We start from the raw sequence: 17,219 nt of genomic DNA on the forward strand, positions 1-17,219 counted from the left end.
GGCTGCTTGTACATTGTACATTGTATAATGTATGTAGTTCCCTGTACGAAATGTTAAAGAATGAAGTTCATAAGTTCATATCATGTATAGATAAACAAATAACAAGAAACTGGTTCTACAAAAAGCTATTTTGCAATACACCATGCAATAATTGAATCCAAGCAATGTACAGTATTATATTTAGATTAGAGGTTGTCTATGACCATTTACATTTAGATGTCAAATTAATCACAATAAATTACAAAATACTCTAGTTTGTCACAGCAAGCTATTTCAGAAACTGAGTTGTGCATAACATTATGTGTAGGTGTAACATATGGTGAATACATAAATATACATCAACATTTGTCCACCAAACCAGACACAATAAGGGCACAGCTACAGGTAGTACCAATCATTAGTTGTATACATCTATTCCTTGTATAAAACAAATATACAGCCAAAAATATGGAAATTGTAATTTCAAAATGAATATTCTTTCATGTGAACCTACAAATGTAAGCAAGTTTCAAATTCCCATCAAATCAGTATTGCTGAGGTCAACAGATGCAAATATATGAAAATGTACAATGTACCAGAGCATAGACCCTAGGGTTTATGACTAGAGTTACCAAGCTTTTTATATTAATAGTACTTACTGTAGCTTTGGTATGATGTTAAATTTGTGTCACTCAATGCAAATTTTATCATATTTTCCCTTTAAATTTTACATGTGACATACTCATCACTTATTCATATACATGTATATTTTCTATGCCACCTGATGGGATTCTTCACAGAGACCCCTGGTAAGTAATTCATTAGCAAAAGTGTTTCCTCAATGGTTTACTTGCTACACTGACAATTATGAAGTTTCATTGTTGCACTTATTCTAATGTATGCATTGGTATCACTTATTTTGCCAGTATAAAGCAAACTTCAGATATTGTACAAATGTACTTGAAGGCAGAGATCAATAATAACAACTATAGATATTGGTTGTTGACACATACATATGTGAAAACGTCATATCTTTGTCATTTGCCGTTTTATAGTCTATTACAACCCCCCCCCCCTTCATTTTAGGAAACCTCCCCTCCCCAATATATCCAAGCTAGTTTACCTTCATCAAAGGTGAATTCTGTCCATTGTCACAGATGTTCAACTTGGCTTTATTTGTGATAAGGAACTGCACTACATCTGTCTGTCCACGAGCACATGCTAAATGAAGAGGGGTTCTGTTGATACAAAATAGACAACAATAAATCAAAAACATTTATTTACTAGTTCTATATGGTATACAGCAATATATTGTAAGTTACACATGTCCTCGATAGTCTGTAAGGTATGCAGTGTCAAGGTGCCAACCAATCTCTTTCACAAGAGCAAGGCTGCTGATTTGCGGCGTGACACTATAATATATCCTACAGTCTATACACATAATATCATCACACTTCATATTGATATTTCATCACCATGGCAACAATAATGTCATCACGTGTACAATAATCTATGTGCATCGCTGAATATTGTGAAATTATAAACACTGTCATTATTTTGATCTTTACTTCTTTTAAAAAGAAAGTAAGTTCTCACTAGGGTGTCTTCTAAACCTAATGTTTGAATTGCATTGTTGTGGATAATATTAATACCACAATATCAGTCATCAAGATTAGAATAACATCATTCTCTTTCTATAGCTTATTAGCTCTGTCAGGCAATTAAAATTTAGTTACCATGACATATTTTCAGTGCTTACATATTTATAAATATGGCACCATTACATCCAGGTTGCATGTATTAATACACAAATAAAATAGTATTTTTAGACTGTTCAATTGTTGAAGTTTATTGATTATATTTTCAAAAGTTCACTTCATGAAATTCTTGTATTTACACAATATTCCCTGAATGGGGCCTTTTAAAAGCAGCCATGTGGTGTTTTGTGTATGCACAGTGACTGTCTGGGAAGTACACAACTACATGTAGTAGTATTTAAAGAAAAAAGTCTCACTATCATTTGACTTGACAAGCCATTTACATTCCCTAGTTTGGTGAAGAAAGTTGAAAAAAAAAATATTGACCGATAGATAATAATTTCATGTACTGAGTCTCAGACAAAACAAAAAGGCCTTTGAGTTATGCTAAATGCTCTATATTGTTGTTCTGTGTATACATTTGTACATATACATGTATCTTGATTGGCATGTTCTGACAGTTACACTACAGAGGCAATAATACACCTACACCCATTTGTACTGCTAGCAGCTTCTAAGTCCCATAAATCTTTTAGCTAAATAGTTGTATGCTGTTACATTTCATTCAAATATACAGTACAGCTTGTAGAGTACAATGTACATTTGTAACTTGGCACAGTGCCCATAGTAAAGCTAAACTAGGCCAAACTGCTACATTCTTATTATCCTTACTTCTTTTTAAAGTATTTTTCATACTCCTGCATGATTTTTAGACCCATCTTGACATATCTTATGATATACAGAGTAATCTGTCTGAACAATAAAGTAATCTGGATCATATAATGGCTGGGGATGTCTTAGTGCATTTAGCATACATGTACTTTTTGCATTCAGTTGACCGTAAAACATCAAGTTGTGACATGTTTGCAAGCACAAAATAAAATCAACAAAACAAATGCATTCTCATAGAGGGTATTAACTACAGTACCTTGCAGACAAAATACAGTGTAATACTGAAGTACAGTTTTCATTGACTGTCATGCAGTCTCAGCTGTTACCCCAATAGGATTAAATACCGGATCAGTTTATCAAGAGCACTGTTGTCACTGTCAGTACTCATATATACATCTGTGTCAATCTATTGCTGTTTTGTACTTTGAAAATTGATATATCATAATTTACTCTTGTCAGAATTTTTTGGCAGATGGTAATATCTAAATTAAATTAGTTTAAATTTGTTTTTGTGTCAAAATTCCTACACTGAACTGTTTATGTGTAAACTTTAATTTTGTTCAGTTGCCATACATGTAGGTACCTTGGTGTAAAATAACATGTCGTGTGTTTCCTATGTGAGTATATTATTACATTTCTGTTACATGTATACTGATGAAAATGGAAATTGGGCCGCTAAAATAACCATTGTTCAGAAACTTGTGCACCGGCCAATAACATGGTGAGTTCAACAATCGTGTCACTTGAAGAAATGAAAATACTATCATCACAGAGTTGACATCTCATCTTCATTGAATGCATGGGTAAACAAATATCATGTTAAACAAGGAGGAGCACTGACACTGCTGTACATGTTGTATTTGTGTAATTCAATTTTCGATTGCATAAATGCAAAGTACATATATTGGTACTCTGTAGCAACAGTAATTATCACATCTAGTTCGCATAATAACTTGGTAGGATAGAAACTATCATCTAGATGATCTCAAATTTGTTTGAAGTGTGTCATTGAAAATTACCTGTTGTCTTTATCGAGTTGGTTCAAATCTCCCTTTTTGGCGAGTTGTTTCATTTTATTCATATCTCCATTCCAGGCCGCCTTGTGTAGCTTGGGCAGTTCTTTTTCTTTGACGTCATAACCCAAGTAACGGCCATCTGGTGATCCTTTGCGATCCGGCGACGGAGTCTTCCTTCGCAAGCTCGATCGCAGAAATTTCTTCATTGTAGCCGCACAGATTTCTGTTTGATGTAAATTTCAGCTGACAGGCGGCGGCCATTTATAAACAACGACTATCGGCCTCGATTTCGCATTTGACCGCACGCGCCCTTAGAATAGGTCAGAGGTTAACTTGGTAGACTGCTACTTCCGGGATATGTAAACACAGAATGAAACATCTCTTCCAGTCCTTCTTCACCAAGCGCTAGGTATGCCCAAGGTCAGTAAGTCTTTGAATAGGTTAAACTTAGAAAACAGAAACACTAGATTCTCTTGATATTTAGGTCAATTTTTAGTAAGAAAGATTGAGACTTGATCAGCATATGAACAAAAAGATTATCAAAGTCTGGGGCTTGGAGGCTAGTTCTTCCTTCCCTGTCTTATTTTCCTTTGGGAATGTTTCTTGTTTTAAATTCTTGAGCATCAGTTATTAAAATTGTTGGAGCATGCACATTTGAAGAGTCCAGATAAATGTTAATGGCAAGCTAGATGTGTGTCATGTAACAGAAGACTTTATTTCTCTTTGCAGGAAAGTTCACTGTTGTAACATCTTGAGCCATTGTTGTACTTGTCATAGTATGTTGACACTCCCCAAGCTATTTCTCAGTGTAAGAAGTAGAGAACTAGTTGTAATAAGTGGACTTGTGTTACGTAGAGGTTTTACACACAGTACTTCCAAGATGACTGCAATATTGTCAAGTAGAAGAAGCACTATAGCTGTTTGTCAGCTAAATTGCAAAGCAGATAAAGAAGCTAACTTGCAAACTTGCAGTGAGCTGATTACAGCAGCAAAACAGAAAGGTGCTAAGGCAAGTGAAATTTAGTTTTGCAAAGATGATGTTTTGTTCAATTATATCTTCTGTGTCAAACAAATTGATAAATTTCTGTAAAAAGTGATCTACGAAGATTTTTTTTTTTTTAGGTATTTCACTTTTATTGTATGAAAAATTATTTTGAGAGTATCTAAGCAATTTAGTTTACTATGATCAGCCACTGACTAAATTCTTAACTATCAGTGAGGGAAATGTTTATATTATTTTTTGATTTATGAATTAAATTACTCTGAAAAATGTCTCTAAAACATTCTGCAAATTTGTAATGATTATTTATTTGTATCTTATGATAATAACAGTATGTGTCATATTCTATCATAGAGTAAACAAGACTGAACAGTTTGCAACGCCCTCTATCAAGTTGTTTGCAGTCATAAAAACCTCTCAGCTTATCAAATTGTGTTGTTTGTATTGGTTGAAATGTTTTAGATTATATGTACACATGTATACAAGTTGCCTTTTGCTTGTTTATAGAAAGTTTAGGGATAAGAAAAGGATTGTGTGCAGGTAGCCATTCTCTGTTATGTTACACCAATACTACCAATGTTGGTATAATAAATAGTTAATTTTTTTCAACAGATGACATTCTTACCGGAGGCATTTGATTACATTGCTGATAATAGGGAGAAATCAATAGCAATGGCTGAACCCTTGGATGGTCATGTGGTACAAACAATGAAAAGTTTAGCTAGACAACATGATATGTGGTTGTCATTGGGTGGAATGCATCGTAAAGTAAGTATGAGAGAGAGAGAGAGAGAGAGAGAGAGAGAGAGAGAGAGAGAGAGAGAGAGAGAGAGAGAGAGAGAGAGAGAGAGAGAGAGAGAGAGAGAGAGAGAGAGAGAGAGAGAGAGAGAGAGAGAGAGAGAGAGAGAGAGAGAGAGAGAGAGAGAGAGAGAGAGAGAGAGAGAGAGAGAGAGAGAGAGAGAGAGAGAGAGAGAGAGAGAGAGAGAGAGAGAGAGAGAGAGAGAGAGAGAGAGAGAGAGAGAGACACAGACACCACAGACAGACAGAGAGGGGTGAGGGGAGGGAGGGAGGGAAAGTGAGAGAGGAAGGTAGGAAGGTAGGGAAAGATAGAGAGGGAAAAGAGAGACAGATAGAGAAACGCTATATTAGTTGGTGTCTTTCTCATTGAAAAAAGTGTCATGATGATGGAGAAGTTCTTCTTCATACAAACATTTTTGAATTTTAGTTGTATTTGATATCTAAGACTTGAAACTGTTTTCAGAATAAAACGGTACATCAGTTATCAATACCAATAAGTTTATCTTACTTCAAATAATAGAACTGACAGGAAACTATGTACGTCAATACTATAAGAGAACCTTGTGGTCTTACAATGGATGATGAGGTCTACTGTCAGTGTACCCTTCAGCCATATTTTCATGTGAGAGTGAGCAAAAAACCAGCAGAATACCGGTACATCATGTCACCTAAGTTGATTATTTGATTGTATTCATACCCCACAGGTTGATGAGGAGACCAAGAGAGTATACAACTCACATATTGTAGTAAGCAACAATGGTGATATAGTAGCTGTTTACAACAAAACTCATCTCTTTGATGTTGACATTAAAGGACATGTCAGACTCAAAGAAAGTGATTTTACCATTCCAGGTGATGCTATAGTTCCACCTGTCAACACACCAGTTGGAAAAGTTGGACTTGCCACTGTATCCTTTCACAATGAACACTTTCTTTAATTTATGAAATACAATTTATTTTTTCCGTAACTTGAATGTCATCAGTGTTTTTCAACCTACATTCCAATCAATGGTGGCCCAAAATTTACCCCAAAATAGCTGTATTATCATAACCTCAAATGTACATGCCATCAGTGTATTACCAAATTTAACATGTAGTTTCCATAACCTGAACTGCCTAGTGTTATGATCTGCGGTTTCCTGAAATGTCACTAGCTCTAGCCGAACAAGGAGCAGAGATTCTCACTTATCCTTCAGCTTTTACTTTTACTACAGGTGCAGCACACTGGGAGGTAAGAACATCTGTGTTAGCTATGCAGTAAATGGGATTTTAAAAATTACTTGAATTTCTAATTTGAGTCACACCGGCTCTACATATTTTTGAAAGGTATTAAATATAAAAGACAAATTTATTTTGGCCTTATATAAACATGAACTTCACCAGTCTTTTAGTGTTGTTAGGGAATCAGTAAGCGGTACCCCTGTTAGTTAACCCTTGAACAGGGGGTGCTACTGTAATCTGGGCCATTTTGCTGAACCATCACAGTGTACAGAAGACTTTGACTAGATTGTATGTATCCATATTGTGTGTAATTACTATTCTCAATGTCTGCACATTTCCTGTAGAGGTTTCCAGGACCACTGTATTTATTTTTAATAAGATTGTGTTATTACTACTGTATACTTTTCATCTCCAGGTTCTGCTAAGGAGTCGTGCTATTGAGATGCAGTGTTATGTAGTAGCAGCAGCACAGACGGGACGACATCATGAAAAGAGAATCTCCTATGGTCATTCTATGGTAACACTTGACATTTCTGTCTTTGGTTTTTATGTTGACATTGTATAGTGTGTGGTATGTACAGGGCAGACTAACAATTACGTGTAAATAGTTGTACACAAAAAATTGTATTTACTTAATAAATGGTGGGATAACAGATGTATGAGTTAGATAACAATTATGCATAAACGAAAACAATTTTTTGAGTTTTGAAAACATGCCAAATGCAATTGACAAATAATCTCCATTTCATTGAAGATTAATTTAATACTGACTTTCCTGTTACACTTCAACACAGTGGCTCTCAAACCTTATCTAGAAATATTCACAGTGTTCGTAACTTTTGACAGAATCAGATATGATAGTGATATTTACTTGCTAGTGAAACAACTATGTGCATACCAATTACTACAACACAGTAAAACATGATACGCTGCACTATGTATCAGAGCTCAGTAAAGTTCCTGAGAGTCTGCACTATGTATCAGAGCTCAGTAAAGTTCCTGAGAGTCTGTACTATGTATCAGAGCTCAGTAAAGTTTCTGAGAGTCTGCACTATGTATCAGAGCTCAGTAAAGTTCCTGAGAGTCTGCACTATGTATCAGAGCTCAGTAAAGTTCCTGAGAGTGTGCACTATGTATCAGAGCTCAGTAAAGTTCCTGAAAGTCTGCACTATGTATCAGAGCTCAGTAAAGTTCCTGAAAGTCTGCACTATGTATCAGAGCTCAGTAAAGTTCCTGAAAGTCTGCACTATGTATCAGAGCTCAGTAAAGTTCCTGAGAGTCTGCACTATGTATCAGAGCTCAGTAAAGTTCCTGAGAGTTTGCACTATGTATCAGAGCTCAGTAAAGTTCCTGAAAGTTTGACTTCCAAATTTCACTTTCTTATAACAGGTGGTTGATCCATGGGGAAGTGTGATTGCATCCTGTCATGATGGTGTTGACCTCTGTGTAGCTGACATTGACCTTGATTATCAGACTAAAGTGAGGACTGAATTACCATGTTGGACTCACAGGAGATATGATCTATATGGTAAAGTCAAGACAAAGAGTACAGACACTGATAACTATAGTGATACAGACAAATCTGATCAATGAAGTTATGAAATGTACACAGTGTAAAACATACTGCATTCTTGATGAGGACAACACAATTATTACAACTGGTCACTTATCTAAATACAAGGAATGGGGCATGGTGATTGTTTTTTTTCCATAGATATATTGCACGCCAGAGTAATTCCATTCTTGCAAAGGAGGAAAGTTCTACTGTTGTCACAAAGAGGCCAAATGGTTTTGTGATGATGAGATATATAATCAATAAGCTTGTTCTGATTTCAAAGAAGAGTAAAAGTTAACTTATATTTGGTATAAGTTTACATAATCTAGAAATAGAGCCTTACAGGACTTTTCTCTTTTGCATTTAAAGCAAAACTGGTGCCAACAATTCTGAAGCACATAATAACTACCTTTCAGTATATTTTCATTTAATTTTATCATGTTGACTTTTTGTAAATAACTTGGAGAATATGCCTATAACAGAAGTATGATGAAATCATACATCTTCAATGTTATGGACTTAAGTAGTCTGTAAGGTACGCTGTGACAGGGCGCCCTCACACAGGCATGTGAGGGTGGAGCGATAGGTGGTATCTTAGTCTAGTTATAATGATGAGTAGAGGCAGCAAATAATAACAATAAACAGTTGAATGGTCAGAATATAATGTATACATGTATATAAATTGTATTTTCAGGAGTACAAATGTGGGGTTGGATGAAACAATAGACATGTACATTACAACACTAGAGGGCTACTAGTAGCAGGATGAATAAATTACTTGATAATGTCCATGTACAGAAATAAGGGTGGATTTTCCATTGCCTTTCTTCTATGGCTGATTTAGTAAATAAATCACGTAATACATATCAAATATTAAATTTCGTTTTATTTCAAGTCCATGAGATCTCAAAAGTATGTGTAAGACAGTCGGCATACCAACAGATTGACACAATAATAGTTGTGTAACAGTCGGTGAAGAAATCCAAACACAAAGAATGGTACTTGTACGTACTCTCTCTCTCTCTCTCTCTCTCTCTCTCTCTCTCTCTCTCTCTCTCTCTCTCTCTCTCTCTCTCTCTCTCTCTCTCTCTCTCTCCCTCCCTCCCTCTCCCTCCCTCCCCTCCCTCCCTCCCTCCCTCCCTCCCTCCCTCCCTCCCTCTCTCTCTCTCTCTCTCTCTCTCTCTCTCTCTCTCTCTCTCTCTCTCTCTCTCTCTCTCTCTCTCTCCTCTCTCTCTCTCTCTCGTACAAACTAGAAATACAAACGGTACAGTCATATGAACTTGACAAATTACTGACATAAAACATTTATTGTACGAAATGTTTTATTCCAATATCTTTATAGTATGCTTTGTAAGGTCAAAATACAAAGATCACTAACAGATTTTTATGGAACTCTGAAAGCTCATTTTAAGAACACCACATCTGAGATTTATATACTCCCAGCACATAAATCTTTCTAGATATTTAGATCAGTTTGAAGTCATGAGGCTGAAGGTTTGTAAAAGGTTGCATATACACTTCTTTTTTTGAAATGACAATTTGTCAAACTCTTTAGACTAGGACTGGTATAACAAACTATCTGGAAGTAATTTTGTGTGAGGACGATGATGAAATTAATCTTTCAGATCCAAAATGCTGATAAACTATAACCATACAATATACCCAAACTATGTCCATCAAAAAAAAAACAATATACAAAGAATCATGAAAATTACTGTGATATTGCTCCTCAACCATTTTCATGAGTGACTGACTTTCCTAGCATGCTGTACATGTATCATGCGGAATTCTAAACTGTCATGTAAATAAAACAGCTGATGAACACTAATTGTACCACTTGACTGGCAGTTGAAGAAATAGAAGTGAAGAACAGTGGACCGACGTATAATAAATACTCCTTCTGTATTGAAGATAAGGAGTTTGATTTATTGGGCTAGGGCTGGATCCACTAACATACAGGAGTAACCACTGATCTGCACTGGTCCCTTGAATGGATGCATGATGGTATAAAGGAAAACTATCTGGTTTATACTGGATTACAAAATTAATAGGCAATACCGAGTGACATTTGTATCATAACTTGCCATTCAAACATTTGATGCATTACAACAGTTGTGATAGAAAACCGTATGTATATTCATTGACAATAAAGAGATACCAGCTATAAATGAGTTTATTCCATTGTGACTCCAACCTTTGGATGTTGAAGGGTAAATTAATTTCAATGTTGTGAATTTCTGTGGAAGATTTTTCATTGTTGTTTCTGGATAATAGATATAAGTATCACATATGCTATGGTCTCACAATTTTCCTCTGCCATCTGATATCTGTGAAAACATGAAAATAAAAACTCTTTAAGTAACAGCCCTTTGTAGTATGACCCTGATGAGATGATTCGCTGCTAACAATTTTTTACTTAGAAATCCTTATTTGTAAATAATATTTGAATATCAAATGAACAAGAAAATAAATAATCCTATGCCAATAAATATTATCATGTTTGATCAGGCACTGAAATTTTGTCATGTTCTTTTAATAGATGTTTTGATGAGCATGTCTTGGTTTTATTGATATTTAGTTTTCTCAGTGTCTTTTGTATGTATGTCTTTCTTATTTTCAAAAAGACTGAAGTAAATAGACTAAGAACTATGGTGTGAAATTTCAAGTATGGTCTATCATTGTAGCTACATCTGTGCATGAACAGTAAATGCAAAAACAACAGATTCCATAAATCTTGCCACTAGTTGGCAGTATAATGATTCATTAAGGGAATTCAACCTAAATAGAAGGAAAGCACACAAATAATCCTGAGTGGTGGGTGTATAGATAACTGCAGAACATTTCATTTGTTTAAGTGGCAACTTTTTCCATTGACAAGTACACTTATGAATACACATCTTTGACATGTATGAAAGGATGAGTACTAGAGTTAGTAACTTACTGTGTATTTGTCCCATTTCTTTTCTGGATCATAAGGCTCCCATCTACTGGCAGGAAATATATGTTTGTTTCTTTCATACCAGCTACGAAGTACAACCTTCCCAGCATGAGACTAGTCATAGAATAAGCAATAACAAATATTTAAAATTAAAACAGAAGAGTATTAAGTGTAATGCTGATCTAAACTTGTAGGAAGCTATTCATTGTACAGTGTTTTCATTATGGCATCAATTGTAGAAAACACTTTATTACTGTGTACCATTGATATTATTCATTGCTGGAGTTTTACTAACCACTAGAGGGCGCTATTCAGCATTGTCCAAGGACTTGACCATGGATAGCGTTTGGCAAAAGCAACCCATATTGGTTGGTAATACAATTATAGAATGTCTATGAAACCAGTAATTGAACACTATCATGTAAAATATGTTAGGTAGTCTTATTTTATTGCAAAGTGTCTTTTGTCTCAACTTCCATAAATTTGTAACAGTTAGACCCACTTTGACAAAAATCAATACCCCATTTTAGACCATTACAGGTTTCTAAAAGATGAAAGTTTAGACCTAAATACATTTTCCTTAGGTGGCAACATTTTGGGGCAATTAATGGCAATTATGATTTGGTAAAGGACAATGGACCACATATTAGACCAAGCAAAATAAAAAATAATGGAAAGTGGACCCCATTTTAGACTCTTCAGCTTGAAAAAAAACCAGACCCCATTTTACACCAAAGGGCTAGAAAATGCATCCCAAACAGCAGTACATATACATATACTTATATAAGAGGAGTAGCCCCCCGGGTAACAGGCTTACCTCATCTTTTTCAACTGTTGCATCATTAACTAATCGGATATCATCATGAACATCAAAGCTGAACAGCGGACCTGTACACAATGAAAACAGAGACACTTTTTGTAATTGATTAGGTAAGGACACCTTGAACTGTTTGTGAATGGCTAGGTAAGGACACCTTGAACTATATAAAATACACAGTGTGATACTCTCAAACACTTCTGATTTGAACCATTTTGACTTTTGCTTGGAATTGATGATAGAGCTTAATGGAACAATGTATCTTCATAGAGCTTTCATTCCGGTTAATCAGTTTGGTAATTATTGGTGTCATTGGACTAAATGATTAATATAAGATGCTGATGGAATAGACACAAGTAAAGTGAAAATGATAATTGTTTCATTAAAGCAGCCACAACCCATGAACTCTAGAATACATGAGAATGAATGACTGTAGATGACTTTATAACACTCCCAGACTTCAGCTATGTTAACAAAGAAAGACTAAAAGTGGAATTGTCACCAGAGTAGAGAGTTGTTAATATCAACTTTGTTGCCTACTATCGGGGCCTATATCAGGCCGTGATATATTATCCAATATTCATATACACCATCTACAAAAATATTTACTCCATAATTTACACGACTTTGCCTTCAATTTGTGTTCATCTTATTGGAACTTGCAACCCTCCCATGATGATCTCTACTGTGAAATAATCTTGATAACTTACCACTTTTGCCTCTGGCTTTTGTTACGATAAAATCATAAAAACTGTAATGCTGTGGAAAAAAGAAAGGTGGCAAAATATGATAAATAAGATTTAGTAAAAATACAAAAATACAATTGTTCATGACTAAATGGTGAAATGTGCTGACTATACACACTCACATTCCAACTTTGAATCTATGGATATGTTAGTTTCAAGATGCATTGCGTGCCTCCCGATACAAGGCCATGTATTTTATCAATTGGTTTTGCATAAGCTGCACAGGGGGATTGTTGTCATTCTGACTTTACGAGTAAAATCCTTCTGTCATTTAGGCAGTGTTTAGTCTTTGTTCTATGAATCACTCAGAGGTCAATACCACTGTATAACAATGAAAAGATTATTTCAAATCTAATAAAGACAAAACAACCCGAAAGTAACCAAATACTGATGCTGAGATGAAAATTACAATGAGTCTACTTACATGTGGAATAATTAGATCCTCTTTAATGTACATCAGATTTTCAACTGTAGATGATCTGCAAATATCATCAATAAATTCACTTGAATTGAAACTTTTGGAAATGATTTGCATAACAGACTCCACTATCTCTTAGATGAGACAACTGCATAGTGCACACAGCCTTCATACCAAAAAGCTCAGATTCAAAGCCAATGTCAAATAAAGTGATTTAAATATGAACCAGAAAAACAGTTGTCTGAAAGAGCTTGGTTTTTTTTTTATACATGTAACATAGGTGGAATAATCACTCAATATATACTACATGTATTGTGTAAGGTATGCCTCTATTTAGTTCAAATAAATGTACTGCAGAAGGGAATAAAACAAAAGAAAAATGAAACCCTGTTTCTAAGCAACCATTATTTGACATTTCTATTTACTCAATTTACTAAATATTAATTACCACATTACTTTTAAAATACAGATATAATGCTGACTTTATACAATATTTGGGCATACTAGTAATTACTATTTGGCAGAATTCAAACTATGTATTTAGGAATAACACAGAAATGACTTGATGGTGTAAGCTATTATACACACTTCTACAATGTTGAGATCACCTCTTTATGACAAAGTGTGCTAACAACTCCAGTATATGATTTTAATGCATTCAAAGGCATGCAATGACATTAATATTGTACTCATATATTTTAATAGTGATTCTATGTAAATATTTTCATACAACTCAAATAGCTATAAACCCAATTTGCTTGTGTTATATAGTTACAAAGAGTTTAACAAAGAATCTACATTTTAAAATAACTTTGTTGAAATGTGATATACTGTTCTCCTCTGAACAGTTATAATTTTATCACATTTCACCATGAAGTCTCACTTACTTGAGTTCATGGAAGTCTTTTCGAAGCATTTCAATTGTCTTTTGTAGGAAATGTTGAATTGTACTTCCTTTTTTCATCTGTGAACATACAAAAGTTAAGATGAACAAAAATGAAATCTTTGTGTCCAATAATTGTCTTCCTAAGAGTACCAAAGATGACTTTGTCACTGTGTTTTAAACTTGGAGGTTATTGGTGACACGACATTGATCATCCATTGCCCATGCCACTTCAGAAAGTTATAAGCAAATAATCTACATTACTCTATGCACATATGTTTGAGGCAAAATTGAAAATTTGAAACTGTGTACTGTTCAGTCCAAAGTTTGGGGCACAACTGCTCTTCATACACATACCTGATGGCATATTTAGAAATTGTTGTAACATTCAACATATTAACTATATATAGAGGTTAGCTATGTGGATGAGTCAATCACATCAACACATGAGATAATTGATGTAGTCTTTTATTCTTTAGTACTCTGTTATTATGGCTACTGTTGATTTCAGTTGATAGTTCTGTCAATAGCTATCAGAATTAATCTCAGGGGATTTTTTGATGGTGTAATGCAAAGACTAGATCATCTTCTCATGGAGTCAACTTTGCTGCTTACAGTGAACATATCTCCTGCTCAATTCCACTCCCTAAATGCCAACATATGTTGCTGTGCTAATCTATGAGTTAAACTGTATCCTACTCTAAGCAGTTGGAGTAGTAAGACTTACCTGAACAGATCTTCTGTGTCCTGAGCCATCCCAGTAGCTGAAGGTAATCTCAACATCCTCACCTACGGTGTCAAAAAAGGAATTTGTAAGAGAATTTACCTGATATGTAAACTTGGGTTTGAGTTTGTTGATATTCGCATGTTGAATGACGGTGCCAAATGTAAACACTTGAAGAAAATTATTTTATAATGACTTACATGTACACATTTTGAGGGTACATTCTATCTAAAAAAAAGATATTGATTATATTTCATTGTAAATATCAACTTAAAACAAACTCACTTTCCCTAGAGAAAGGAGATATTAAACATACATCCATTTTTGAGAGGTATTATTACATCAATGTGCTGTTTGTGGTTTATATAAAACGAAAGCTTACCTTTTAATTTTTCTTGTTTTGCAACCCATTCTTGTCTAAGGACTTCTCTTAGTTTGTTTTCTTCTTCCTGTGAGTTGAAAAAAAAACAGTAGTTGTTTAAATACTGCAAAAATCATGAAACCTGATACAAAACGTTGCCTAGCCAGACAAAAATCTTACTAACATTGCTACATTTTATCATCTGGAGTGACAAAAATCTTGACAAAATTGCTTCTTTAATTGTCTGGCGTTACATACATCTTAACCAATATTGCTACACTTTCTTATCACCGACAGTGAACTACCATTATCAGTACAAGGACAACACTGACAGTAAACCTAATATTGGTGCATACATTCTGACATATTTGAGACAGCCAATTGACTAAGATGTAACATTTCTAATTCAAGTCTTGTCGTGCCAGATAAACATGTTGAAATGTTATTTAGGTTTTTTGTTGAGCCAGACAAAAATAGTTAGCAACACCTTTGAGATGCATTGTCTTACCAGATAATAAAATGTTGCCATGTTGGTAAGATTTTTGTAGAGCTGGATAATGTTTTGTTTCAGGTTTCATGATTTTTGTTGTAAATGATGACTTTGGGTGCCATTGTTTTGACCAAATTCAGTAAAACGTAAAAGAATACATGTATCATATATACCGGGTATTGTATATTTGTTTTGCTGTTCACTATCCTGGTCATGAAAATATAGTGGTCTACTTTGAAAATGGCAGCATAGGTTTCAAACACCTATCTGTTTTGGAGTTTTCATGGAACCAGGAAACATCTATATACTCACTCTTTGAACGAAGCAAGTAAAAATGTACTGTACGTACCTCTCTATCTTTATCAGGTAAAAAACTTGTATCAACATCAGGATTCTTTCCTAATTTTTTCTTCTTTGTCACTACAAAATATTCTTCTTTTTCCTCCTCGCTTTCTCCACTACCATCATCATCATCATCATTATCATCATCATCATCTTCATCATCTTCCTCATCAACATCAAAAGACAATGCTGCTCTTTGCTTCTTTTGTTGTTTTTCCTTCTTCCTCTTCTCTCTGCTTGAATGAAAATAATTTAAGGTTATCCTAACATCCAAGATGGTGTGAATGAGAAACTCAAGACCAAGTTAACGCTGTCTCAAGAAAAGAGATCGTTCTTGGAAATGTTTCTCACAAATTTATGCTATTGTATACATTTATAGTTTTTACATCATTGAAAGCACAAATTGCAACAACAATTGTCTCATGAACCAGAAGAAAACATGATCTTTCAAAGTTTGAAAAATTTAAATTTGTTCTAACATCTCAATCACATTTTTCAATTTATACTTTGTGATGTACGTGTTATATTTTACAGCTATCACTTACGCTATTTTCAATGCATGTGGAGCTGCCTTAGCCAACTCTTTTTCTCTCTCTTTCACCAGATCTTCTCTTTTAGCTTTCATTTCATTCAAGGTCACCAAGCCTAAAATATAAAAGCAAGAAATTACATGTAAGTACACAGCCTCAAGACAATTTACATAATCTTTTTGTTGCAGGAGATTCCAGTCCATCTTCATGTATCCACAATACAAAGCAATCATGAATTCTTATGAACAGTTCACTACACTCACACACTTTGGCTTTTTGTAAGATTTCAGGCTTTGCTTGTCCAACTTCTGCAAACTCATGATTGGAAAGCCCCTCTTAATTTAACTATAGATGTTTGAGCTCTTCAGCATCCATGATTTAACTGGCTTAATTACTAATTACAATTTCAATCATGGAGCAAAATTCATAGTGGCCACTTATAGTTGTCAGGAATGGGACTTTTATCATTCTCAGCCACCTTTCTTTTAATGCCATTGTAACTTTTATACTAGTCACCATTATTGTAAGTCTAGTGTCTCGTTTTTGTTTGTTGTCTTTTGTTTTGTCCCTCTGGATGTGTGTTGGTTTTGTTGCTTTGCAACTGGTTTCATTGGGAGAATGAGTGCTATGCACTCAAATAATGTTACTCTGTATATGAAAGAATTTCAAGAAGTAAAATACAATAAATCATGTCTCTGTACTAAGAGAGGGTATCATACCATTCTGTATACCTCCATCCTTACCAAATGAGGTATAAAGAAGACCTGGGGAGTCTCCTATTATAATAATTGTACCTTCAATCATGATTACCCAATTAAAATATCTCCACTGTATACAAATTTGCATCTATTTACTAACTGTACAAAGTCTTTTACTATATACATATCTTGCCCAGAATAGTTTTCTTCTCTGATTGCATGTATTCAACATGTACAAGTGTACAAAGTATGTGCCACGCAAGCTTCAAAAATA

General features: G+C 34.6%; 3 protein-coding genes across 4 annotated transcripts in view; 1 reads left to right on the forward strand and 2 right to left on the reverse strand.

Annotated features, from left to right (window-relative positions):
- LOC144437871 (uncharacterized) overlaps positions 1–3,682 on the reverse strand; it is a 51,822-nt gene extending 48,140 nt beyond the window's left edge. Inside the window, exons 1-2 of the mRNA XM_078126908.1 lie at positions 3,428–3,682; positions 1,103–1,217 (exon numbers count right to left, since the gene is read on the reverse strand). Coding sequence (XP_077983034.1) covers positions 1,103–1,217; positions 3,428–3,630 — 318 coding nt within the window. The 5' untranslated portion in view covers positions 3,631–3,682. The remainder of the gene's footprint in view (positions 1–1,102; positions 1,218–3,427) is intronic.
- Positions 3,683–3,757: 75 nt separating this feature from the next.
- Positions 3,758–8,780, forward strand: LOC144438047 (deaminated glutathione amidase-like). The gene is made up of 7 exons (XM_078127083.1): positions 3,758–3,844; positions 4,154–4,433; positions 5,037–5,192; positions 5,927–6,130; positions 6,343–6,453; positions 6,859–6,960; positions 7,833–8,780. The coding sequence occupies exons 2-7, from the start codon at positions 4,203–4,205 to the stop codon at positions 8,034–8,036; spliced, it is 1,008 nt and encodes a 335-aa protein (XP_077983209.1). The 5' UTR covers positions 3,758–3,844; positions 4,154–4,202; the 3' UTR covers positions 8,037–8,780.
- Positions 8,781–9,275: 495 nt separating this feature from the next.
- Positions 9,276–17,219, reverse strand: part of LOC144438018 (protein FAM50A-like) — an 8,547-nt gene continuing 603 nt past the window's right edge. The window contains exons 3-12 of one of the 2 annotated variants that reach the window (XM_078127061.1): positions 16,263–16,362; positions 15,725–15,950; positions 14,907–14,973; positions 14,528–14,589; positions 13,805–13,881; positions 12,924–12,978; positions 12,464–12,512; positions 11,754–11,824; positions 10,940–11,050; positions 9,276–10,325 (exon numbers count right to left, since the gene is read on the reverse strand). In XM_078127061.1, coding sequence (XP_077983187.1) covers positions 10,299–10,325; positions 10,940–11,050; positions 11,754–11,824; positions 12,464–12,512; positions 12,924–12,978; positions 13,805–13,881; positions 14,528–14,589; positions 14,907–14,973; positions 15,725–15,950; positions 16,263–16,362 — 845 coding nt within the window. In that variant the 3' untranslated portion in view covers positions 9,276–10,298. Of the gene's footprint in view, positions 10,326–10,939; positions 11,051–11,753; positions 11,825–12,463; positions 12,513–12,923; positions 12,979–13,804; positions 13,882–14,527; positions 14,590–14,906; positions 14,974–15,724; positions 15,954–16,262; positions 16,363–17,219 lie in introns of both variants that reach the window. The other variant, XM_078127054.1, reaches the window with a different exon arrangement.

The sequence above is a fragment of the Glandiceps talaboti genome, chromosome 1, assembly GCF_964340395.1.
Source record: "Glandiceps talaboti chromosome 1, keGlaTala1.1, whole genome shotgun sequence".
NCBI classification, from domain to species: Eukaryota; Metazoa; Hemichordata; class Enteropneusta; family Spengelidae; genus Glandiceps; species Glandiceps talaboti.

Excerpts from the sequence above, each read along its gene's own strand:
- LOC144438047 (XM_078127083.1), top strand. The coding sequence starts at position 4,203 with ATGTTGACACTCCCCAAGCTATTTCTCAGTGTAAGAAGTAGAGAACTA. Across the intron at positions 6,131-6,342 it reads GAAAAGTTGGACTTGCCACT|TGTTATGATCTGCGGTTTCC; the intron begins GTATCCTTTCAC and ends TGAACTGCCTAG. Across the intron at positions 6,454-6,858 it reads CAGGTGCAGCACACTGGGAG|GTTCTGCTAAGGAGTCGTGC; the intron begins GTAAGAACATCT and ends TTTCATCTCCAG.